This window comes from Felis catus, chromosome D1 (genome assembly GCF_018350175.1).
Source record: "Felis catus isolate Fca126 chromosome D1, F.catus_Fca126_mat1.0, whole genome shotgun sequence".
Taxonomy (NCBI): Eukaryota; Metazoa; Chordata; class Mammalia; order Carnivora; family Felidae; genus Felis; species Felis catus.
Window position 1 is genome coordinate 46,529,697 of NC_058377.1, and position 25,393 is coordinate 46,555,089.

Genomic DNA, 25,393 nt, shown 5'->3' on the forward strand with positions numbered 1-25,393 from the left:
CAGTATTATGTAACACATATAACATACAAAATACATGTTACTCAACTTTTATGAGTAAGGCTTCCAGTCAACAGTAGGCTATTAGCAGTTATATTTTTGGGGAGTCAAAAGTTATACGTGGATTTTCAACTGCACAGGAGGTACATGCCCCAACCCCCATGATGTTCAAGAGTCAACTGTAATTATAATGTGTTGTGAATGAGGTCTATTTGGCTCTCTCTGGTACCAGTACCAAGAACAAGGGCTATTATTTTCAAGGCTACCACTGAGCTGAGGAACATGGGATGGGTACAGGGTAAGTTAAAATGCCACAAAGCTTGCTGTTCTTACCTAGATGCAGTGATTTTCTTGATTAATGCTCCCCTGGTTACTACAAACTTTTGGTTACTTTCCAGAGTCCTGAAAAAGATTCTGACAGTTTTTGACAATTTTGGTTGCTGTTGCTGCTTTTATGGAGAGATGGACTCTTGAAGTTCTTTTGAAGTTTTAACTGTTTTAAACCTAGAATTATGCTAAGTTGAGAAGATGTACTGCTATTTGTCTGCATAACAGGTTCCAAAGACCTCAATCAAGGAAACCTTATACTGCCTTAGTTTTAACTACTCAGGGACGATCTGCCCAAGCAGAAAGCCTTGTCATCTCTAACCTCTTTTATTGCATGCAAGCTACTGGCAAACTACTAAGTAAAACTGGCTTGAGATCCATTGTAAGAGATGGGGACTAAGGAAATATTCTGACTTCATTTAAAGCTCTCTGGGACTAAAACAACTTAAGAGAGAAAAAACAAAACCAAAAGTCTTTGGCAATCTTTATATTTTCAAAGAGATCCACTGTGCAATGAACTCATTCTTTTATTTACTCTCATTCTCAAAATGGGCTTGACACAGTGGTTGATAACCGTTAAGTACATAGGTTCTTATTTGTAAACCATAAATACTGGGAAGAAACACTGAAACATAATATACAAACTTAGTGTTTAATTTTGGATCTGAATTCATGACAGTAAGAGTGAAAAGAAAAACATGACCAATTATACTGAGTCTTAGTGTCAAACAGTTAAACAAAAACAGAGAAGGTAAAACATCCAACCTGGTCTTGAAGAAAAAAATTAGATAAATTCCTCAACATTCTAATAGTAAAAGCAGCAGAAAATCTTTCAAAGGTGTTTCTCAAAGTGTCCCTCTTCACCGCAAGTCAAGAGCCTAACACAAAGCACAACTCAGAAGAAGAAATTCTATGAGAAACTAGACTTTTACTGTTAGTATACAAGGAGAAGCAGTAATCATCACTTACTATCTGTGTCTAATGGAGTCTTTAAATATATATATTTTAAAAGTCATCTTACAAAAATTTCACAGGAAAATAGTGAAAAACAACTTTATTCAAATTTTTAGTAAGTATTGAAATATAACAAGTCCAAATATTCATCCCCCACTAACCAGTTTTTTAAGTTTATATATAACCAAAATGAGCCACATTCTCTGAATTGTTCACTATCATGAGTAAATGTGAGACATATCCATCTTATAAATCTAATAACTCCTGATTTTAAACACATCTTCTAATAGGTTCTAACTTATCATTATTTCTTGTAACAATTACATTGTCAAAATGCAATGCTTTAAATCTTAAAATTCTGAAATATTTAATGGCTCATAATTTGTTGAAGAAAGGATGGGCATCTTCTTTGATCCACAATTTGCAAAACACTGTCATTTTTAGATTTATAAAATTATTTAGAATAATCAATCCAATTAATTTGTTTCATTTCTACACCTACTGCCTTCTAATTACCTGTATACACACCCACTTTCAGCAATGTCCACTTTTGAAGTGTCTCAATCTTAAAAGAATAACAGGAAAGAATACCAGCATTTTACTACATCTTCAAGATTTTGTCACCAAATACTGTATTTACTCCTCCTTGTTAAATAACTAAATGGGTAGGAGTACCATATTTTCTTTTGTCCTTAGAAATAAACTGTTCAATCATCAGTTTTTTAGTATGAGAAAATTCACCTAAGACAATATCATCCAAAGAATCAGTCTGAGACTTTCCTTTTATGATCAACTTCACCATCATAATTAGAGTTTAGAATGTGGCTATTTGCCTCTTTATATTCATTTTCTGATTCATACAATAATTATGAAACTTGTTCCTGTCAATTTTCTTCTCTTTGCAATTATAAACAAAATATAACAAAATATGAATTCCTAATTCTGTTCAATATAAGCAAAGAGCAGACCATAAAGATGGTGTCTCCAGTCTCCTTTTACACTTCTTGAAAGATAAAATAATCTTTTGGATGATGCAATATGAAAACTGTAGGATAACACAATGGCAACTAAGGTACACAGGCCAAATTTGGGCCACAACCTATTTTCATATGACCTGTGAGCTAAGAATAGTTTTTACCCTTTTAAAGGGTTGTTTAAAGAAGAATATGCTACAAGGGTGCCTGGGTGGCTCAGTCGGTTAAGTATCGAACTCTTGATAACAGTTCAGAGTGTGATCTTGTAGTCATGAGACAGAGCCCCACACTGAGCATGGAGCCTGCTTGGGATTCTCTCTCCCCCTCTCTCTGACCCACCCCTGCTCACCCACGCACACATTCTCTCAAAATAAATAAATAAACATTTTTAAAAACTAATATGCTACAAAGACCATATGTGGCCCACAAAGCTTAAAATATATACTATCTTATTCTTTACAAAAATGTTTGCTAAAATCTGCACTAATTCCATCATCCATTTTCTTCTTCTTCTTTTTTTTTTTTTTTTTTTTTTTTTGCATAGTTGAGAGTAATTGACAAGTAATGAATAATTCCTTGGATGAAAGAGCAAACTGTGTCATGATGGAGGAAAAATAAGGTTACTAATAACACCAAATTCATTTTAAATTTGTAAAATGGTCCAGTAGATCCATATGGTAATTGCAAGATACAATGACTTTTAAAAATATATAAGCAAACGTACTATTCTTTAGAAGACCTCTACAAAAGAATAAAACTCATGAAATATCAGTCTAAGAGTTCCAAATACCCTAAAAAGGAAACTAAAAAAGTAAAAGTGAGTCCATTGGTGAAGATATGAAAGCTGTGCATGGCGACAAAGAGATGACTAAAGAAAGCACTTATGCTAAAAATAAGTAATTCACTGTAAAGTGGCATTTGAATATGACATATGCAAAAAAACTACATAAAATGGCATAATTATGCCTGCATAAAAGCCTTGTTGATATTGGATGTAAATATTTAGAAATCAGTAATCTATTTCTAAAACCTCTATGCTTCATTTCCATCGATAGCCTCACAAGCCTGAAATTACATTTTTCACTCATGCTTAGTTCAAAAGCAATGTGACTATCAAAGGTTTATCAACAATAAATATTTTAACCAGATAAACATAATGTATCTGACATTATAATACATCTAGAATTTGCATGTCTGAAATGTAGTTAAACAAGCAATATTTACCAAGTTCATCACTTGGTAAATATTCTAGTATTTAATAAAGTCCATCATTGTGCTGTATACATTCTAAAGCACATACAGTAAAAGATACAAATGGAGCTTACAATCTAATGGGAGCAGTAACAGATACTTAATCTTTCTGAATAGGCTTCATTTTCTGGGCAATTTTTAAGATATTTCCTAGATCTTTCTATAAAAAGAAAGATTTTATAAAAAGGTAATAACCATTTCTTGAGTACCAACTATATGACAGGTACTATATGCATTTTGCATTTGTTGTCTCTAATGCTCACAAAAACACTTGCACTGTAGCTATTATGATATCCACTTTACCTGAAATCCCCTCTGAAGTGAAATAACTTGGTCAAGATTACACAGCTAGTAATTGGGTTCAAAACAGGTCTATCAAACTCTAAAGTTGATACTCATTCTAGTTCATTATCCCACCTGCTTATACCAATCCATGACATGAACTCTTCACTGATTTTTACTCATTTCTTACTTCACAATAAGCCATTCAAGAAAGCAAGTCAAGAAATGTTAGGAAGTAAAAGGTTCCCTCCCATTTTGGCTCACAAGCTCTATTTCATATCAGTAGACTAATAGTATCATCTTGAACTCGTGTTGTCCTTTTTAATCCCCTTGACAATCTCAACCCAATTTTAAAACAAAAACTAGAATAAGTTTAAAAGTTTCTTTCCGGCAACTGAGCTAAATGAAATTAGAGGAGACCACATAGGTCATGTGCAGAGAAAGCCAAAGTGAGGACATTAAAATATGGCAAGCCCAAAAAGAACAGAATTATAAAGAAGAAATTCAAATGATGATTTATAATAAACTTTAAAAACATTTCTTAAAAATTCCTCTTGGGTACTAAGCCTTTCTTCACAGTTATTTTTAATGTCATGGTCATGAAAAATAAAGGCTGAGCAACTGTTCCAGTTTGAAGACTAAAGACAATTAAATGCAATGTATGATCCTAACTGGATCCTAGATGAAGGCAATAATGCCTGTTACTAAAGGCATTATTAAGAAAATTGGTAAAACTTTAATGTATACTGTATGTTACACAAGAGTATTGTATTAATCTTAAATTTTCTGAATTTGATAGTTATACTATGATTACATAAGAGAATACCTTTGTATTCTGATGTATTTAGGAGTAAAGGGGCGTAATATCTACAACTTACTCAAAATTTTCAAGAAAAAAGAAAATACACACACACATGTATACAGATCTCCAGATCTAGATGATAAAATGTAGCAAAACTGATAAATGTTGGGAGAAGAATGTAAGAAATTCTTTGTACTATTCTTGTCATTTTTCTCTAATTTTAAAATTATTTCAAAATAAAGTTGTTTTAAATCCCTAATGCAAAAAAGAATTTTTAAGTATTTGTTTTAAATCCCTAATGCAAAAAAGAATTTTTAAGTATCGGAACAGATACTTTTGGGATTTCATTTCAAACTAATACAATAAGGCCAGGGTAGAAAGACAGAAAGGTAGGCAGGTAGGTAAAATCCCACTACAAGGTGCCCAATTTACCCTGAAGGTCTAAAATATTAAAATATCACCTTTTCTCATTATAAGAGCATTCTACAAAGCTCTACTCCATTATTTAATTCAGATAAACAAATGATCCCTCTTCTTTACACCACAGGTGATTTAAACAACTATTTCTTATTCTTCTATTAATTATAATCACATGTTAAAGTGCTACAAACAAAAAAAAATATTTGTAAAGTTCCACGTATATTTTTATTACATCTGACCTAATGTCCTACTCCCCCACCTGCTCTTCCAATCTTGGCCTCTTCTGTTTCCCATCCTCCACATAATTCTCCACTGCAGATGTCACTGGAATTCTCCCTGACTGAGGCATTGAACCATTTCCTCATTGTCTCGTGAAACACTTTACAAATAGTTAACCTACAGAGAAAAGGAAGGTTTTAAGTTGAACTCTGTGTGTATGAAAGAGTATGTGGATGTGGTTTAAACAAACTCTTCAAATAGTATATGAACTCTACAAAGATTTACCTTTGACAGATATATGCATATAAACTATGCATAAATGTACATAATATATATTCAGTTCTAGATTTTCAGTAAGAGAAACTGCTTCCACCTTCCAAATTTAGAATCAAAATTTTAAACATTTATTTAAAACATATTGTACTCATGCTCCTTACAGATGATGAACCAAACCTTCTTAAAGTGAACATTACATAGCACCTCATTATTCACAGTTGTTACAGGTTTTAACAGATGTTTAAGTTATTATAAATGGGACACTTGCACTTAGTTGACCTACTATATGAATGCTGAGTTTTCTTAATCATCTTACAGTTTAATGATACTAGACAATACTTACAGAATTCAGGTAAGATAATTGAAAAAAAAAACTCAAAAAGCACTGTGAGATCAGACAATATTAATACGAAACTAGAAAGAAATAAGTATATGTGGAAAATGGATTTCAAATTACAGATACTTTTTATGTTAATGAAAGGATACACACATAAAAAAAAAGAAAAAGAAAAACCACCTATTTCCCAAAAGAATTCAAAAAAATTAAAGATGCAGCCCACTGAAAAATTCCCAGTACAACCTGGACTTGATCATGAAATGCTTCTTCGGCCAAAGCAAAGGTGAGTAAATAATCCTTTTGTCTCTGGTATTCAACTCTGAAAGCTATGAAAATTCTGAACTCTGAGGAATGAGGAAAATGTGCAGAGTATTTACAACAGACCTTTAGGCTTCAATTATCCAGATCTGACTCTCTCTCACATGCTATTTAAAACCTGCAATATTGGGGTGCCTGCATGGCTCAGTCAGTTGCACATCTGACTCTTGATTTTGACACGGGTCATGATCCCAGGGTCATGGGATCAAGCCCCACATCAGGCTCCACGCTCAGCGTGAATTCTCTCTCTCTTTCTCTGTCTCTCTTCCTCTGACCCTCTCCCCCATTTGCATGCTCTCTCTCTCTCAAAAAAGACAAAATTAAATTAAGTTAAAATAAAATAAAACAGAGCTGCAATGTTGAATTGTGTTATGAAGAAGATAAAAATAGGAGATAAATATCTTTAATTCAAAGTAAGTCACAAAATGTGATTTTTGCCACATGGTTTTTGTCATTATATTCAGAATTTCACTGAGTAGGCTGACATAGAAAGTAATACTAGAGATGAGGCCTTATAAAATGACAAGATCCAGTTTTGTAGTTGTCAAATACAGAATGTTTATTATTAATATTAATTTATAGTACACTGTGAAAAGTTAACAGTGCATATTATAATCCCTAGAGGAAACACTAAAAATCTAATACACCTTTGCAAAAAAAAAAAAAAAAAAAAAAAACCAATAAAAGAAATATGGATTTAAAATAATCCAAAAGGTGGCCATAAAAACCCCGAAGAACAAGGTAAAAATTTAAACCTAGCATATCTATAATGTTAAATATTAATGGACTAAGCATTTCATTTAAAAGGCAGAGATTGAAAGAACAAGTTTTCAAAAAGCAGCACTTAACTAAATACTGTTCACAAGAAAGAGGCGCCTGGGTGGCTCAGTTGGTTGAATATCCAACTCTTGATTTCAGCTCAGTTCGTGATCCCAGGGTCAGGGGATCCAGACCCAAGTCAGGCTCCACACTGAGAATGGAGCCTGCTTAAGATTCTCTCTCCCTCTGCCCCACGCCTCCCTTCAATAAAAGAAAAAAAAAAAGTAAAAATGCAGAAAAAATATAGTACGTGAACACTAACCATAAGAAAGCCAAAAAAGCTATATAAATTTTAGACAAAGCTGACTTCAGACAGGAACATTACCAGAGATAAAGGGCATTTCATATAAATGAAAGGGACAATTCATCAATCTTATACATTCATAAAACAGGAAGAGAGAACAACTGTTATGCATTTTATTTTTCTTGCCTCACTGCTCTCTTTACTACCTGTATCCAACATGGTACTCAAAGGCCGGGGCAATGCACTAAGGCAATAAAAAGAAATAAAAAGCATCCAATTTGGAAAGAAAGATGTAAAAAGACTTTTTCAAAGACATTACAATCATCTACATAAAACATCGTAGGTAGCTACTAGAATAAGGGTGTTTAACAAGATGGTCAATATATGCTACTCTTTCTTTCATTCTTTAGGGTACAAAGTCAATATACAAAAATCAGTTGTGTGATAACGAAATGCTATTCAGTGAGGAGCACCAGAAACTCTCATTCCTTGCTGGTGGGAATGCAAACACACACAGCCACTTTGGAAGACAGTTTGACAGATTCTTATAAAACTAGACATACTCTTACCCTAAGTCCCAGCAATCACGCTTCTTGGTATTTACCCAAAGGAGACGGAAATTTCTATGCAGACAAAAACCCACACATGGATGTTTAGAGCAGCTTTATTCATAATTGATTAGGTAAATGGATAAACTGTGGTACATCCAGACAATGGAATATTTTTCAACACTAAAAAGAAATGAGCTATCGAGTGAAAAAAATCAATCTGAAAAGGCTACATACTGTATGATGTCAAATACATGACATTCTGGAAAAGGCAAAATCAGAGAGACAATAAAAAGTCAGTGGTTGCCCAGGACTCAGGGTTAGGGGAAATGTGATATGGGCGAGATGAATAATAGGTAGATTTTTAGGACACTGAAAATACTGTGTAATATTTTAACTACAGATATACATCATTAAACATTTATCCATATACATAGAATGTACAACAAGAGTGAACCCTAAGATAAACTGGACTTTGAGTGGTTATGATGTATCAGTGGAGGTTTATCTTTGGTCAAAACAAAACAAAACAATCATTCTGGTGAATGATGTTGATAATGGGGAAGGCTATATCTGTGTGGGGACAAGGATATATGGGAAATCTGTGTACCTTCTCTCAATTTTGTTGTAAACCTAAAACTGCTCTAAAAAGAATAAAGTCTTAAAAAAAAAAATCAGTTGTACTTCCATACATAGCAATAAAACAACTGAAATGTAAAGGATGTTCAGACTTAAGAAAAAAAAAAAGCCAAAATGTCTAATAAGAAATAGGTAAATCAAACCATAATTTATCAACAAAATGTAATACTATACTATCATTTAAAACAGGTAGAAAATAAAGAACCATATCCTCTACATCAATGTTTCTGAAAGCCTTTTAACTCATGTCATCATCTTATCCCTTTATTTCTTCTTTTTTTTAAAATTTTTTTAAGGAGGCTTCACACCAGGCCAGAACCCCAGTTGGGGTTTAACTTACAACCCTGAGATCAAGACCAGAGCTGAGATCAAGAGTTGACACTGAACCAGCTGAGCCACCCAGGCTCCCCTCATCCCTTTAAATAAATATTAAAAAACTCATCTTTAATGAGATCTGAGATTGATGAGAATCAATCTTTCTAAATCTCAAGATTCTCATCAGGAAAATTAAGGAGTGGATTAAATTATTTTTAGGCCTGCCAGTCTAATATCCCATGTTATTATACTTGGCAAGGATATGCTCTATTAGTTTTTTTTATGTAGTACCAAGTACACTGTACCTTTATTACGACTTTCTAAAAACTGCCATGAAAATCATGATCCATTATCCACATTCAGTACCCTTTCTCCGGGCTTCCTACACCATTTGTTTTAAAGGCCTTTTTAATCCAGGAATTCAGTTCCAACTTCTAGGAGTTTCTTCTACAGAAATACAGTGCTAGAAAATATGTACAAAGATATGTGTAAGAATATTTATTGTAGCATTGGTAGTAAAACAATTTAAAACAATGGAAACAACCCAAATTTCCATCAATGGGAATTGTTTAATTAAATTAGGGTATTTATTGCCATATAACATTCAACAGTTTCGAAGAGGTAGATCTATACATAATACCCCAAAATTAACAGACTCTCTTCTTTGAGCAAAATATTGTAACTTCTCTGAAATCCAGCCTCTTAAAAACCAGACACTAGTAATACCTCCTTCTAGGGACTGCTGTTAAAGATTAAATAATTAATACACGTGAAAGCCTAGCTCAATGCACTATACAAACAGATATTCAATATATGTTACCTTTCCTTCATCCTTCAATCATTATAAAACCTTCCTAAATGGTTTCTCTTGCTCTAATCACAACAGATTTTCCAAGCCATTTCAGACAATAACTTTCCTAAAACATCATTTTAAAAAGTATCAATCTCAGGGCACCTGGGTGCCTCAGTCAGTTAAGCATCCGACTCTTGATTTCGGCTCAGGTCATGATCTCAGGGTTGTGAGATAGAGGCCTATTGGGCTCCACGCTGAGTGTGGAGCATGCTTAAAATTCTCCCTCTCTCTGCCCCTCTCCCCAGTTGTGTGCATCCAGGGGGCCTGGATGGCTCAGTCGGTTAAGTGTCAAACTTCGGCTCAGGTCATGATCTCATGGTTCATGGGTTCAACCCCCACTAATAGCACAGAACCTGCTTCAGATCCTCCGTCTCCCTCCCTTTTTGCCTCTCCACTGCTCATGTTCTCGCTCGCTCTCTCTCTCTCAAAAATAAACATTTAAAAAAGTAAACAGTAAAAGTAAAACTAAATAAAATACAAAATATCACTTTCTTGCTAAAAACACTTGCCTAACCAGAAAAAAATTGAAACCCCATATAGCTACACCATCACACAACAGCTCCATTTTACCTTTAAAACCTTACCCCAATGACACTTCTCAGATAGGAGCCTATTATGACACGCTTCAAAGTCTGCCACCTGACATTTGAATGTGCAGTGCATATTACTACCTTTATGACTTTGATCATTTCCAAATGCAATTCTCATCCTCCTACTGCCATCCTATCCAAACCTATTCATACTTCAAATACATACTCAGTCTCATCTTCCACAAAGCCATTTTAAATTATCTCAGCTTACTAATTTGTTTCCTCTGAAAACTGTCTTGGAGTGATTTTAATATTCACACACACACATACACACACACACACACACACACACACACACACTCAGATCCTAACTGAAAGCAGTCATCACTTGACGCATACATGCTAAGAATGAAGATTTTCAGTAATTAGTTGAGCAATACAACAAAGTCTAAATTACGTAAGCAGGAACTTTTTTATTTAAACAAGTATATAAACAACTATAATTATTATAATTAATAATAAATTAATAATTTAGTATTAAATGCTTAAAGTAATTCCTGGTATATTTCCCAAGCTTTCACAATGTAAATAGACAACTTGAAAATAATGGTATAGAATTAATGACTAATAGATTCCTTATGCTGTACTTTTCATCTCCATGACCTATTTTATAACTGGAAGTTTGTACCTCTTAATCCCCTTTATCCATTTTGTCCATCCCTCCACCCACCCCCCGTCTTGTAACCACCAGTTTGTTCTCTATGTTTAAGAATCTGTTGGGGCACCTGGGTGGCTCAGTCGGTTAAGCATCTGACTTCAGCTCAAGTCATGATCTCACAGTTCATGAGTTCAAGCCCCATGTTGGGCTCTGTGCTGATAGCTCAGAGCCTGGAGCTGCATCAGATTCTGTGTCTCCCTCTCTCTCTGCCCCTCCCCCACTCATGCTCTGTCTGTCTCTGTCTCTCAAAAATTAAACATTTAAAAATTTTAAGAAAAAAAGAATCTGGTGTGTGTGTTCAGTTGTGTGGTTTTTTAAGATTCCACATATAAGTGAAATCATATGGTATTTGTCTTTCTCAGCCTTATTTCTCTAAGCATAACATCCTCTAGGTCCATCCATATTATTGCAAATGGCAAGATCTCATTCTTTTTTATAGCTGAGTATTATTCCGCTGTGTGTGTGTGTACACATACACATCTTTATACATTTATCTACTGATGGACACATGGGTTACTGGCATATGAAGCTTCCAGATGAAAAGTATAGCATAGGGAATATAGTCAGTAATGTAGCAACATTTTATGGTTAACAGATGGTAACTGTACTTATCTTGGTGAGCACGGAGTATTGTGTAGTACTCTCAAATCAATATTTATACACCTAAAATTAGTATAATATTCAATAAAAAAAAAAAATACAAGACAGTCCCTGAAAAAGGAAGTTAGAGGCACAGTGTGAAATGGGAATCAAAAAAAGCAGCAGCTATCTCAAGCCTGGACATCTACATAGCTTGAAGGGGAAAGGAGTAAATACTGAATCAACCCCTAACATGAGTGAACAGCCTAGATAAGTCAGCGTCTACTTCATTTGATGTTCTGCTTTGGTTTGATTTATAGTGTTTGGTTTCTGCTAGCCAGGGGCCTTCTGTTTACAACCTGAAATATTTTGTTCAGTCAGAGTTGCTAATGGGGATAAGGGGGCATGATTAAAGACACAGAAGGAGGTGCCAAAAAAGAGCAATAGAAGAAAAAACACTAGGAAATGCTTTTGAGTTTACATCACACATTATACAGCCAATAGTCACTGGAACCTCAAAGCAATATATGAAGATAGGAAAAGAAAATCATGGTATAGCCAAAGACCCATAGTACCTATAGATACTTTTAATATAAGTTCCATAAAACAAGTTTTAATTTTGTTAATATTCCTTTGTATGTGCCAATTTAAGGTGGTATACACTTCTACTAAAGAGAAGAATCTCTTCATAGAGGGAAGAATCTCTTTATATAGAACTCTCAGTATTTCAAAATTTTTACTAATTTTTTGGTTAAATATCTCTTTCACATTATAAAGACCAAGGACAGCATTTAAAGACAAAATTACAAGAGACTCATGTAAAGAAACTTCCCATATTCTCCAATTCTCTAACCACCAAATCATATCTCCTAAGCTTGTGCTTTTTTTTTTTTTTTTTAGGATTTCTATATCCCACGTAGGTGGGGATGAAGGGAGGAAGGGAAGATTATTTTTGTTTCTTTTTTTTTTAATTTTTTTTTTAATGTTTATTTTTGAGACAGAGAGAGACAGAGCATGAATGGGGGAGGGTCAGAGAGAGGGAGACACAGAATCGGAAACAGGCTCCAGGCTCTGAGCTGTCAGCACAGAGCCCGACGCGGGGCTCGAACTCACGGACCGCGAGATCGTGACCTGAGCCGAAGTCAGCTGCTTAACCGACTGAGCCACCCAGGCGCCCCTATTTCTGTTTCTTAATATCAAACCCTTCATTATGTATTTTCAAGTTTAGCCCTATCCTACTTGTTAACCATCACCCCCAGATTGTTCCAGAAAAATGTATTCACCATATAACTCCTTTCAGACCCCAAGAATCACAAAGAATCTCTTCTCAATCAAAATAAAACTCACAGTAACTGGCTTCAAGACTCCCTATCAACAGCAATTCTCCCAACAGAGCTCTCTTAACCTGCCCCAACAAGGACTGTTCAGTGAAAAGTTAAGAAATCTTTCATTATCTAGCAGAAAACTGCACAGTGCCAAAGTTTCTTAAAATGAAATTTTTTGAGGGGCACCTGTGTGGATCAATCAGTTAAGCCTCCGACTCTTGATTTTGTCTCAGGTCATGATCTAACAGTTCATGAGTTTGAGCTCCACATCAGGCTCTGTGCTGACAGTGCAGAGGCTGCTTAGGATTCTCTTTCCCTCTCTCTCTGCACCCACCACCACCAACCCCCAGCTCGTGCTCTTCTCTCTCTCAAAATAAATAAACATTTTTTTTAATGAAATTTTTTTCATACAAATTCAGCTTCATAACTTTTCAGTTCAATCACAACTGCCTGGAGGTACTTCAACACGTCTCTTTCCCACCCTGCCATGCTACTTAGCTAAGAATGCCCAATGTAATAAAACCTATACCCTTGAATATAGGGCATCTCAAAGGTTCAACAATATAGATCTATTAAAAATCCACCTATTCTTGGGGTACGTGGCTCAATCATTTAAGCGTCCAATTCTTGATTTCGGCTCAGGTCATGATCTCATGGTTTGTGGAATCAAGCCCCACATTGGGCTCTGTGCTGACAGCATGGAAGCCTGCTTGGGATTCATTCTCTCTCTCAAAATAAATAAACTTCAAAAAAAAAAAGTCAACCTATTCTTTTATTTTAATAATACACCATTCCCTACTATGAATAACATCTTATTTTTATGTAAAAAGAACTCTAATACTTTAAACATCCAAAAAATGCTTTTCCAAACAACTTACTAGTAAAACAAAACCAAAACATTTTAACAGCATTTTATCATTTGCTTAATGTTGATATGCACTAAGTTTCTAAACATTTTAAGCTGCTTTATTTTTTTTTTTATTTTTTTTTTCAACGTTTATTTATTTTTGGGACAGAGAGAGACAGAGCATGAACGGGCGAGGGGCAGAGAGAGAGGGAGTCACAGAAACGGAAACAGGCTCCAGGCTCTGAGCCATCAGCCCAGAGCCCGACGCGGGGCTCGAACTCACGGACCGCGAGATCGTGACCTGGCTGAAGTCGGACGCTTAACCGACTGCGCCACCCAGGCGCCCCTAAGCTGCTTTATTTTTAATAAAATATTGTGCTTTGTCCATCATAAATACTGCTTTGAAAATTTGTTTTAATGGATAAAATTATCAATACATGTTAAAATGGAAATAATGACAAACCATTTACTTTTAAAAAGGCAGGAGAAAAAAAAGAACTACTCCTATTATCATAATGGAAATAAATCCATTTTCCCTTACTGAATCAGGTTTTACTCTGGGATTAGGTTTTAGGACTATTTTACCTAACTCCACAACAGAAAATATATCTAACTTATTATTATTGTTCCAAGTGTAGCAATTGAATTAACACATTTCTAATTGCTGAATATTCTCCAAATTCGATTAAATAACACAATAAGAAAATGTCTAGGTTATTATTACCCCAAAATGCCACCAGCACACCAACCTTCAACCTGTCGGGGATCACAAGAGAAAAGGGAAAAGAGAGCCAAAAGCAATGAGAAAAGGATAGACAAAAAACATTTTTCACTATTCCCCAAGGCATGTCCTGCAAGGAATAAGTGATGATCAAAAATGAAAAAGAAACACAAAATGCTGGCAAAGCTGAGGCAAAAAGAAGAGAGATAAAGGTATGCATTAAATTGACAATATAATGTGTATGTCTCCAAAAACAAACAATGGGTCCTCGTCTACTGGCTGGTGGCTAAAATTCACCTTAATGCATACAATTCTGCATATAATATAAGCCTGCACTTTCCAACTATGCAAAAGGTTAGCAGTTAGCTGGCTACTAGCCTATTCCTATACAAAACTTACCATTTTATATTTGAGGCACTGCTATTGTGTCCCACAGGCTCCTCAAACCCAAACCAAAAACATCATCACTCTTTCCCCCAATTAGCTGTTTCTCTTCTTATACTGCTTATTACTATAAATATTTACCAGTATCCATCTCATCTTCTAGCATGTTTAAAACTAGCAATTTTTTTTTTTTTTTAACTCTAATATGAAGCACCTGGGTGGCTCAGTTGGCTAAGCAGCCAACTCTTGATTTTGCCTCAGGTCATGATCTCATGGTTCATGAGATTGAGCTCCGTGTCAGGCTCTGTGCTGACTGTGCAGAGCCTGCTTGGGATTCTCTCCCTCTCTCTCTGTCCCTCCTCTGCTCTACATGCATGCTTTCTCTCAAAATAAATAACCATTTAAAATAAAATAAATTGAAAAACTGTAATAGTATCTATTTAATTTCTTTTTCTTTAGTTTTTTTAAAGTTTATTTATTTATTTATTTCTTTAGTTTTTTTAAAGTTTATTTATTTTGAGAGCATGCATGCACAAGCAGGGGAAGGGCAAAGAGAGAGGGAGAAAGAATCCCAAGCAGCCTCCACGCTGTCAGCATGTAGGCCAAAGGAGGGCTCAAACTAATGGGGCTCGAGCTCGCAAACTGGGAGATCATGACCTGAGCTGAGATCAAGGGTTGGGCATTTAACTGACTGAGCCACCCAGGCACCCCTCTTGTCTTTTAATTTTTTTTTTTAACATTTTTTAATTTTATTTTTGAGACAGAGAGAGACAGAGCATGAACGGGGGAGGGGCAGAGAGAGAGGGAGACACAGAATCAATCGGAAGAAGGCTCCAGGCTCTGGGCCATCTGCCCAGAGCCTGATGCGGGGCTCGAACTCATGGACCGCAAGATCATGACCTGAGCCGAAGTCGGACGCTCAACCAACTGAGCCACCCAGGCGCCCCACCCCTCTTGTCTTTTAAAATCAATATACAAATATCTATTTATGGGGTGCCTGGGTAGTTCAGTTGTTAAGTATCTGACTTCAGCTCAGGTCATGATCTCACAGTTCCTGAGTTTGAGTCCCATATTGGGTAAGCTCGAGACCCACTTTGGGAGAACTCATGTCCCACTTCACATAAGCTCATGTCCCACTTCACGTGAGCACAAGCCACACTTCAAGTGAGCATGAGCCCCACTTCGGGTAAAACATGAGCCCTGGGTGAGCCCCACTTGTCTGTCTCTCTCTCTCTGCCACATGTGGCATTCTCTCTCTCTGCTGCTCGCTCACTTGTGCCCTCCCTCTAAATAAATAAATAAATAAATAAATAAATAAATAAATAATCATTTATGTATGTTTATAGTTTACTTTAAAATGGAGCACTCTGGGAGTTCCCAAGTAAATATCAAAGTGAACATACTTGATAATGGATGCAGAAAAATGTGCCATTACTTTGTCTTTTTTACAAAGTGGTGCTGGAACACTTGGTTATCCATCTGAAAAAATATATAATGGACTTCAATCTATACCTTGCCCTAAACACAAAATTAATTCAAACTGGATCCTAGATATAAATATAAAATCTAAAACTAAAAAACAAGGAGAAAACCTTGGTAGCCTTTGGTTAGGAAAAAGGTTAGGAAAAGATTTCTTAGGTTCAATACTAAAAGCACAATCCATATAAGAACAAACTGAAAAACTGATTTTATCAAAATTAAAAACTTCTGCTCTATGAAAGGCACTGTTAAGAGAAAAGACAAGCCAAAGACTGGGAAAAAACATTTTCAAATCACATATCTTATAAAGAACTTGCATCAAGAATACATATAGACCTCTCAAAACTCAGTAATAAAACAACCTAGTAAAATAGACACTTCAACAAGGAACATACAAAGACATGCAAATAAGCATATGAAAAAATGTCAGCATCATTAGTCATTAGGGAAATGCAAATTTAAAACACAATGTGGACATGATCTCATGGTCCATGAGTTCGAGCCCCATGTTGGGGTCTGTGCTGATTGATAGCTTGGAGCACAGAGCCTGCTTCAGATTCCGTGTCTCCCTGTCTCTCTCTGCCTCTCTCCTGCTTGCACTCTGTCTCTCTCTCTCAAAAATAAACATTAAAAAAATTTTTTTTAATAAAAACAAAAAATAAAACACAATGTGGGCACCAGGGTGGCTCAGTCAGTTGAGTGGCCAACTCTTGATTTTGGCTCAGGTCACGATGCCAGGGTCATGGGATTGTGTCCCACATGCTTGAGATTCTCTATCTCCCTCTGCCCTGCTCACCTTCTCTCTAATCAATCAATCAATCAATCAATCAATCACAATGTATACCACTCCACACGGATTAGAATAGGTGAACCGAACCAAACATTGACAAGGATGTAGAGAAACGAGAACTTTCATACACTGCTGGTTGAATGTAAAATGGAACAACCATGTTGGAAAACAGTTTGGCAGTTTAAAAAAAAATTTTTTTTAATGTTTATTTATTTTTGAGAGAGAGTGAGAGTGCAAGTGGGGGAGAGGCAGAGAGAGAAGACAAAGAATCTGAAGCAGGCTCCTGGCTCTGAGCTGTCAGAGCAAAGCCTGAAGTGAGGCTCAAACCTACAAACCCTGAGATCATGAGCTGAGCCAAAGTTGGATGCTTAACCAACTGAGACACCCAGGTGCCCCAAGTTTGGCAAATTCTCAAAAAGTTAAACATACAAATACCATACAATCCAGCCATTCCTCGCCTAGATATTTACCCAAAAGAAAGGAGAACATGTGTGCATACAAAAACCTTGTATACAAATGTTTATATGAGTTTTATTTTTTGAGTCAAAACCCCTAAACAATCCAAATATCCATCAACGGGTAAAAGGATGAACAAATAGTCATACATCCATACAATGGAATACAACCCAGAAATAAAAAGAAATGAATTGATACATACTACAACACGGATGGTTCTAAAAATAACTCAGATAAGTCAAAGAAGCCAGGCAAAAAAGCATACATATTGTATGCTTTCATTCATATAAAACTCTAGAAAATGCAAACTATTTTATAGTGAAACAAAGATCAGTAGTTGCCTAGGCTAGGAGACAAAATAAAAGGAGGGATTACAAAGGAGCACTAGGTAACTTCTGGGGGTGATATGCTTATTATCTTGAGTGTGGTGTTTCACAAGTATATATACATACTTCAAAATTTATCAAAATGCACCCTTTAAAAATGTGCAGTTTATTGTATGTCAATTATATTTCAACAAATTATTAAAATTATTAATAAAAAGTAAGTTTTTTGTTCTTGGGAAGATTTTTTTTTTAATGTTTATTTTTGAGAGACAGAGAGAGACAGAGTGTGAGCAGGGGAGGGGCAGAGAGAGAGAGAGAGAGAAAGACACAGAATCTGAAGAGGCTCCAGGCTCTAAGCTGTCAGCACAGAGTCCGAGGCGAGGCTCGAAGTCACAAGCCATGAGATCATGACCTGAGCCAAAGTCGGACGCTTAAACGACTGAGCCACCCAGGCGCCCCAGAGTTTGTATTTTTTATTTCAAATGTTTATTTACTTATTTAGAGAGAGAAAGGGAGAGCGCAAGCAGGGGATGGGCAGAAAGAGAAAGAGAGAATCCCAAGCAGACTCTGCGCTATCAGCACAGAACTTGACATGGGGCTCAATCTTATGAACCATGAGATCGTGACCTGAGCCAAAGAGTCAGACACTTAGCCAACTAAGCCACGCAGGTGCCCCTTTTCTTTGGAAGATTTCTTAAGAAAGGGTAAAAATCATGAAAGATCAGTAACTGCCTAAAAAAGAAAATGAAAAATTAAAATTAGTGGGTACCTAGGTGGCTCAGTCAATGGAGCATGCAATGCTTGATCTTAGGGTTTCAAATTTGAGCCCCATGTTGGGAGTAGAGATTATTTTTAAAAAATAAAATCTTTAAAGAAAAATTAAAATTAGGTTCAGTGGATCCTGAGGTATGCCAATGGTTAGAACACATACAATATAAATAAATATATACCACATATCTCCATGATTTTACAATCTTTAAAAAAAAGCTTACTACTTTTGGAGGATGTTAGGAAATCAACTCATTTTTTGAACACTAATATATGAAAAGGAAAGGCAAGCATTTATTATGCCCTTCCTATAATGACTCTACCTCTGGGTAACCAAACAGTAGATATTCAAGAGTCTCTTTATAGCTAATAAATGAAGTAACAGAAATAGAATATGATGATTTTGAACCCCCACTGAATTAACAAATGTAGGCACTGCATATTTATGGATGTTAATTTTACAAAAAGAGATAACCATGTATAATAAAACCTTGGTTTGTGAACATAATTCGTTGGAAACATGCTTGTAATCCAAAGCACTTGTATATCAAAGAGAATTTCAAGAACTATTGGCTCAGTTGTGATCACGTGATGTCCGGCATCACGTACTACTCATATTCCAAAACATCGCTCCTTTATTCAGTTAAAATTTATTAGAAATGTTTGCTCATCTTGCAGAACACTCATAGAAAAAGTTACTTGCAATCCAAAGTTTTACTTGCTTCCTGATTAAAGAACATACTATCACCTGTAATAATCCTACCAACAATTTTTTTTAAATAATCTCAAATGGGGGCGCCTGGGTGGCGCAGTCAGTTAAGCGTCCGACTTCAGCCAGGTCACGATCTCGCAGTCCGGGAGTTCGAGCCCCGCGTCAGGCTCTGGGCTGATGGCTCAGAGCCTGGAGCCTGTTTCCGATTCTGTGTCTCCCTCTCTCTCTGCCCCTCCCCCGTTCATGCTCTGTCTCTCTCTGTCCTATAAATAAATAAACGTTGAAAAAAAAAATTTTAAATAATCTCAAATGAAGTCTGATCAAACCTCTAAATCCAACTAATTTACAGGAAATAGAGAACAGAAAATACACTGAACCTGTAATTTTTATAAAAGATACTTGAGAGATCAACCAGTTGCAATATACAAGGTTGACTGAAAGTATTTACAACTTTAAAATATATGAACAAAAAGCTTCTGAAATCACTGAAAATCTGAACACTAGACATTGAATTCCATATTAAGGAATTATCCTTTGTTTTTAGACATGATAGCAACATTATGGTTCTGTTTTAAAAAGCAAGAGAAAGAAAGACCTTCTCTTTTAAAGACACATACAAATATATTTATGGACTACATGTTATGATTCTGGAATCTGCTTCCAAATAATACAAGGGAGAAGTGAGTGGGAATATAAAAGAAATAACAATGTCCATGAATTGGTCATTTTTGAAATTGAGTGATGAGTACAGAGAGGTTCAGTGTTCCATCTGGTCTACTTTTGTATATGCTTTAATATTCTACCATGAAAAGTAAGAAAAGATATCTTGTTGAATTCATTTTGTAACTATTTTATATACATTGATATAAAAATCCTAAATAAATAAAATTGACAGAGGCCAAATTTCCTCTTTCATACTGTCCTTGTCCTTTTTGGTATTAAGATTGTACCAGCTTAAAAATATAAGCTGGGTGGGTGCCTGGCTGGCTCAGTTAAGCATCCAACTCTTGATTTCAGCTCAGGTCATGACCTCACAGTTTGTGGGATCGAGCCCCGGGTGGGGCTATGTGCTGACAGCTCTCCAGCTTGCTTTCTCTCAAAATAAATAAACATTAATAAAATATGTATACAACCTGGGTGACCATCTCTTTCTACTCTCTGAAAGCTTATATAAGATGAACAATTTGTTTCATAATGGTTTAACTGAACTTTGTAAAACCATCTGGGCCCTGACAGCTACATGCAAAAGGGAAGATTTCAAAACCTAACAATGTTTTATCCTTTGATTTGTAATTACGTTGCATTATAGGCTACATACCGATTATCTGCCATTTACTGCATCTTGCTTCATGACTTGGTATGTAGTCAAATGTCATAAATGTTCTCTGTACTTAAAAATGTACATGATCTGGGGTGCCTGGGTGGCTTAGTCAGTTAAGTGTCCAACTTTGGCTCAGGTCACGATCTCATGGTTCCTGCGGTCCTGAGGTCGAGCTATGGGCTGACAGTTCAGACCTGGAGCCTGCCTCAGATTCTGTGTCTCCCTCTCTCTCTGTATCCTACTTCACTTGCATTCTGTCTCTGTCTCTCTCCAAAATTAATAAACACTTAAAAAAAATTTTTTTAAGTGTATAATCTAATTATTAGGTACAGGGTTCTATAAATGTCATTTGCTCAAGCTTGTTAATCTTTTATTCAAATTCTCCATTTTACTAATATTTTATTTATTTGATGTATTAATTATCAAGAGAGGTTAAATAAAATATTAATACCATTTATCATTCTAAATGTCAATTTCTTAGGGGCACCTGGTTGGCTCAGTCAGAAGAGCATGCAACTCTTTTTTCTTTTTTTCTTTTTTTTTTTTTTTTAACGTTTATTCATTTTTTGAGAGACAGAGATAGAGCACAAGTGGGGCAGGAGCAGAAAGAGAGGGAGACACAGAATCTGAAGCAGGCTCCAGGCTCCGAACTGACAGCACAGAGCCCAACGTGGGGCTCAACTCACAGACCGCAAGATCATGACCTGAGCTGAAGTCAGTCAATCAACAGACTGAGCCACCCAGGTGCCCCAAGAGCATGCAACTCTTGATCTCTGGGTTGTGAGTTGGGCCCCACATTGGGTGTAGAGATTACTATAAATAATCGTAAACTTAAAAAATAAGTAAATAAATAAATGTCAATTTTAAACTATATATTGAAGTTACATACACAAATACATGACTTATCTTTTCCTAAAAATATTTTAGTTTTCCTAATGAATTCTCTCATTCTTAATGAATCTTGTTCTAAACCCTGATAATGCTTTTGTCTTAGTCTAATTTTTCTTAAAATTAATATATCTGTGACTTTTTTTTTTTGGTTCCTTGTGTTAAGGTGTTTTAGATCCATTCCTCATAAGCAGCAACATAATTACTTGTTTGCAGCTTTTTAAAAAAAAATCCCATCCTGGAAGCAAAAATAATATAAAAACAGGGAAGGGGACAAAACATAAGAGACTCTTAAATATGGAGAACAAACAGAGGGTTACTAGAGGTGTTGTAGGAGGGGGGATGGGCTAAATAGGTAAGGGGCATTAATGAATCTACTCCTGAAATCATTGTTGAATTATATGCTAACTAACTTGGATGTAAATTTAAAAAATAAATTAAAAAAAAAAAAAAATTCCATCCTGGAGCCTCCATGTGTTCTCTGGCAAGTGTATTCTGTTTACATTTCTTTTTTTTTTTTTTAATTTTTTAAATGTTTTATTTACTTTTGAGAGGGAGAGAGAGACAGAGTGTGAGTGGGGAAGGGCAGAGAGAGAGAGGGAGACACAGAATCTGAAGCAGGCTCCAGGCTCTGAGCTGTCAGCACAGAGCCCAATGCGGGGCCCGAACCCACAAACTGTGAGATCATGACCTCAGCAGAAGTCTGACACTTAACCGACAAGCCACCCAGGCGCCCCTGTTTACATTTGTTTTGATAATTGACATAATTGAAATTATTTTCATCCATCTTATTTTGTTTTTAATATAGTACGCTTTTACTTTTTAACTTTTCCTTAAATTTTAACAGGATTATCTGAAAGTAGAATCAATACTATTATCCCTTCTAAACAGTAAGAACTCAGAAAGCTTTAACTCAGATCACTATCCTTTTCGTCTTATGCATTATTTTCTAGTACGGTATTTAATTCTTGTGCATTTAAGTTATTTATTGTGTTGTTTTATACAATCACATTGCCAGATTAGTCTACGTGTTTACCAATCTTTAACTTTGCCTCTTGCACGCTCTTCTACATTGTGGGTTCAATTTTCTCCTATAAAGTACAAGTACTTCAATAGTTCTTTCAGTAATAGTCTATGAGTAGTAAACTCTCCACTTCCAACTCAATATATTTATTTCTTCATTACTTTAAAGTTTTGAGAGTTAGTTTATGTTTCCTTGGCACTTCGAAGATATTAATCTATTAGTTTTGGCCTCTATTCACTCATGATAAGTCTGCTAAACTAACTGCCATCCAGTTACAAATAACTTATCTTTTCTCTCTGGTTCCTTTATTACTTTCTCTTTCCAGTAAAGGCCCAGAAATTTCATGAGGATGTACTGAATTGTCCATTCATATTCCTTCTACTTACAGATTGTTCATTTATTTTTAGGCACAGTCACATAAAAGAGAAAAAGTGATTTGAGAATTACTATTTTCTTAATTCTCCCTAAGACTATTCAGAACTAAATCCATGCTAAATGTATGAGACATTAGTGTTCTCAAACTGTAGCATACAAAACACCTGGGGAACTTATTTAACTATAAACTACTGGACTTCACCCACAGTTTCTGACACAGTAGGTCTGGGGTCCTGCCATGAATCTGCATTTCTAACAAGCTCCTAGGTGATGCTAATGCTAATGCTGATTCTGCTGGTCAGGTAATCATGCTTTAAGAACCATTGTCTTAGGATTTAGCATAATTATCTCATGGAACCCCAGTTGAGAAGGACTGTAGGGATTTTGTCCTGCTTCTTAAATCTAGAGATAAGTATTTATCATTAATTCTAAACAGAATTTAGCTTTAAATATTGTTACTTTCTGTTTTTTTCTCTTTCTCCCACTGCTTCTTGTAGAATTCCAACTACATAAAATAACAGCACTTAACTGTCCATTATCTGTCCAGACCTGCTCCAGTTCATTCTTTACACAGCCCCCAGGCTAAAAACAAAACCTGATCATATCACCTCCCCTACCCAAAATTGTTTACCGGCTCCTCTATACCTATAGGAGCAGGTCTTTCCCCCCCCCCCCCATTTTACTTTAGAAAGAGATAAGAGCAAGCAGGGTGGAGGGGAAGAAGGGGGGAGGGAGGAAGAAAGAGAGAGAAAGAGAGAGAAAGAGAGAGAATATCTTAAGCAGGCTCCACTCTCAGTATGGAGCCCAACATGGGGCTCAATCCCATGACCCTGGGATCATGACCTAAGCCAAAATCAAGAGTCAGAGGCTGACTGAGACACCCAGGCGTCCCTGGAGCAGTTCTTTATGGGGAAGGAAAACGGATAGGCTTCAGAGTACATGTAAACTTTTGAGTATTTACATTATGTCACACATATTTTTTTAATACTACCAAATAGGCCTGTGTTCTAAGTCCATTTAAAATTGCTAATCTATTAAATTCAAATGAGTCAGTATGATACATAAAGCTTTTCTTGATCCATGCCTGCCTATCCTACCCTTGTACCATTTTGTGCACACCACGCTTTCAAAATTTCTCCATTATACACATATTATCTCCACCTAGAAGAGAATGTCCAATAGGCCTCCCACAGGCCTAACAAACTTCTTCTCCTCCCAAGAGTCCCAATATCACCTCCTCCTGGAAACCTTCCCCAATCCACTTGAGAGTTAATTGCTCCCCTGTATATTCTCTCTCAGCACCTTGTAAAAACATCCACTATTACACTGCACCCTTCTAATTACTGGTCTACAAAACTATCTTCCTTTATAAGAATATGAGTCATCTCCACCAAGAACTTAATCATTATCTTTAAATCTTAATAGTATATACCCAAATGTTTGTTAAATATATAAATATATTGCCTAAATATAATTTTTCCTTGGACTCAATAGACAGAAGAATGTACTAAGAATTTTCATGTCTGTTTTCATCTAGATTTTCAAGGGAACCGGAGATTCAGTGGCAGTAAATAGCACCTAATCTAGTTTTGTTCTCACATTTCTCCAAAATACTTCAAAGCATCAAAGCAAGGATTATGCCCCTGTAAGTTCTGACACCTGCAATGTCAGTACAACCAAGAGAAAAACACTGAAGGGTAATCAAATCTAAAAGTTCAAAAATCTTCATTTAAAAAAAAGAGAACTCTCATTTTATTTCATAAACACGTCTACTTGCTTTGTCTATTTAAAACACAGATGCATATCACAAATTCTGAGATGCCTTGTCATTATTTATTAAAACACCCAATAAAATCCCTTTACAAAAGTATATACCATACAAAGGTAACAACAGCGAGTTGTTCTCTCCTGGGACAGAGGATGGAAATGTGAAGAGCCAAGAAAGAGGTCCTTTGCTTTTTACTTTTCAAATGTTCTGGGTATCATCTGAATTTTTAAAAATAACATACCACTTTAGCAACCAGAAAAACATAATAAAAAAAAAAAGAGCCATATCCTATGTCATGCTATTAAGAAAACAGCTTAATTATGAAATTATTTTAATATTATTCTTACCAGATTTAAGACCTGAAATTTTGAAGATGGCACTTGGTTTCCCATTTGTGACAAATCCTAGGAGTTGCCACACAGGCATCCCATTTGAATCAGGGTAGGAAAAGTAGACAGATCCTCCCATTCCCTCAGGAAACGGGATTGTTCCCAGCATAAAAACCACAACATGGTTGATACTTTCATAATCAGGCAAGTCAAAAACAAATTTATCCTCTGCCACTTGCTGTGCAGCTGTTTGCACCTAGAAAATAAGAAACTCATCTTAGTTCAATAGTTTGAGGAGTTTCTAGAACACTTACAGTATTGCTTGTTACCAAGTATAAGCAATTATAGACATTATACCCAGTATAACCTCAGGTTAATCTGATAGTCTATATGGAATTTCCAAATATACCAAAGTGTTAAATTTAAAAAGAAAATCCAAATATATACATATTCAGCCTTAAAATGATCATGTAATGAG

At 35.7% G+C, this 25,393-nt stretch overlaps 1 protein-coding gene and 1 long non-coding RNA gene across 4 annotated transcripts in view; both read right to left on the reverse strand.

Annotated features, from left to right (window-relative positions):
* HIKESHI (heat shock protein nuclear import factor hikeshi) overlaps positions 1 to 25,393 on the reverse strand; it is a 46,630-nt gene that overhangs the window by 16,711 nt on the left and 4,526 nt on the right. For all 3 annotated transcript variants that reach the window (XM_045038643.1, XM_045038642.1, XM_003992652.5), the window contains exon 2: positions 24,934 to 25,171. In XM_045038643.1, the coding sequence (XP_044894578.1) occupies positions 24,934 to 25,171 (238 nt within the window). The remainder of the gene's footprint in view (positions 1 to 24,933; positions 25,172 to 25,393) is intronic.
* On the reverse strand, positions 834 to 9,758 carry LOC123380460. Its single transcript, XR_006586251.1, has 4 exons — positions 9,543 to 9,758; positions 9,028 to 9,185; positions 5,267 to 5,403; positions 834 to 1,843 (listed from the first exon to the last, which is right to left on the reverse strand). It is a non-coding gene; the product is annotated as an uncharacterized LOC123380460 (long non-coding RNA).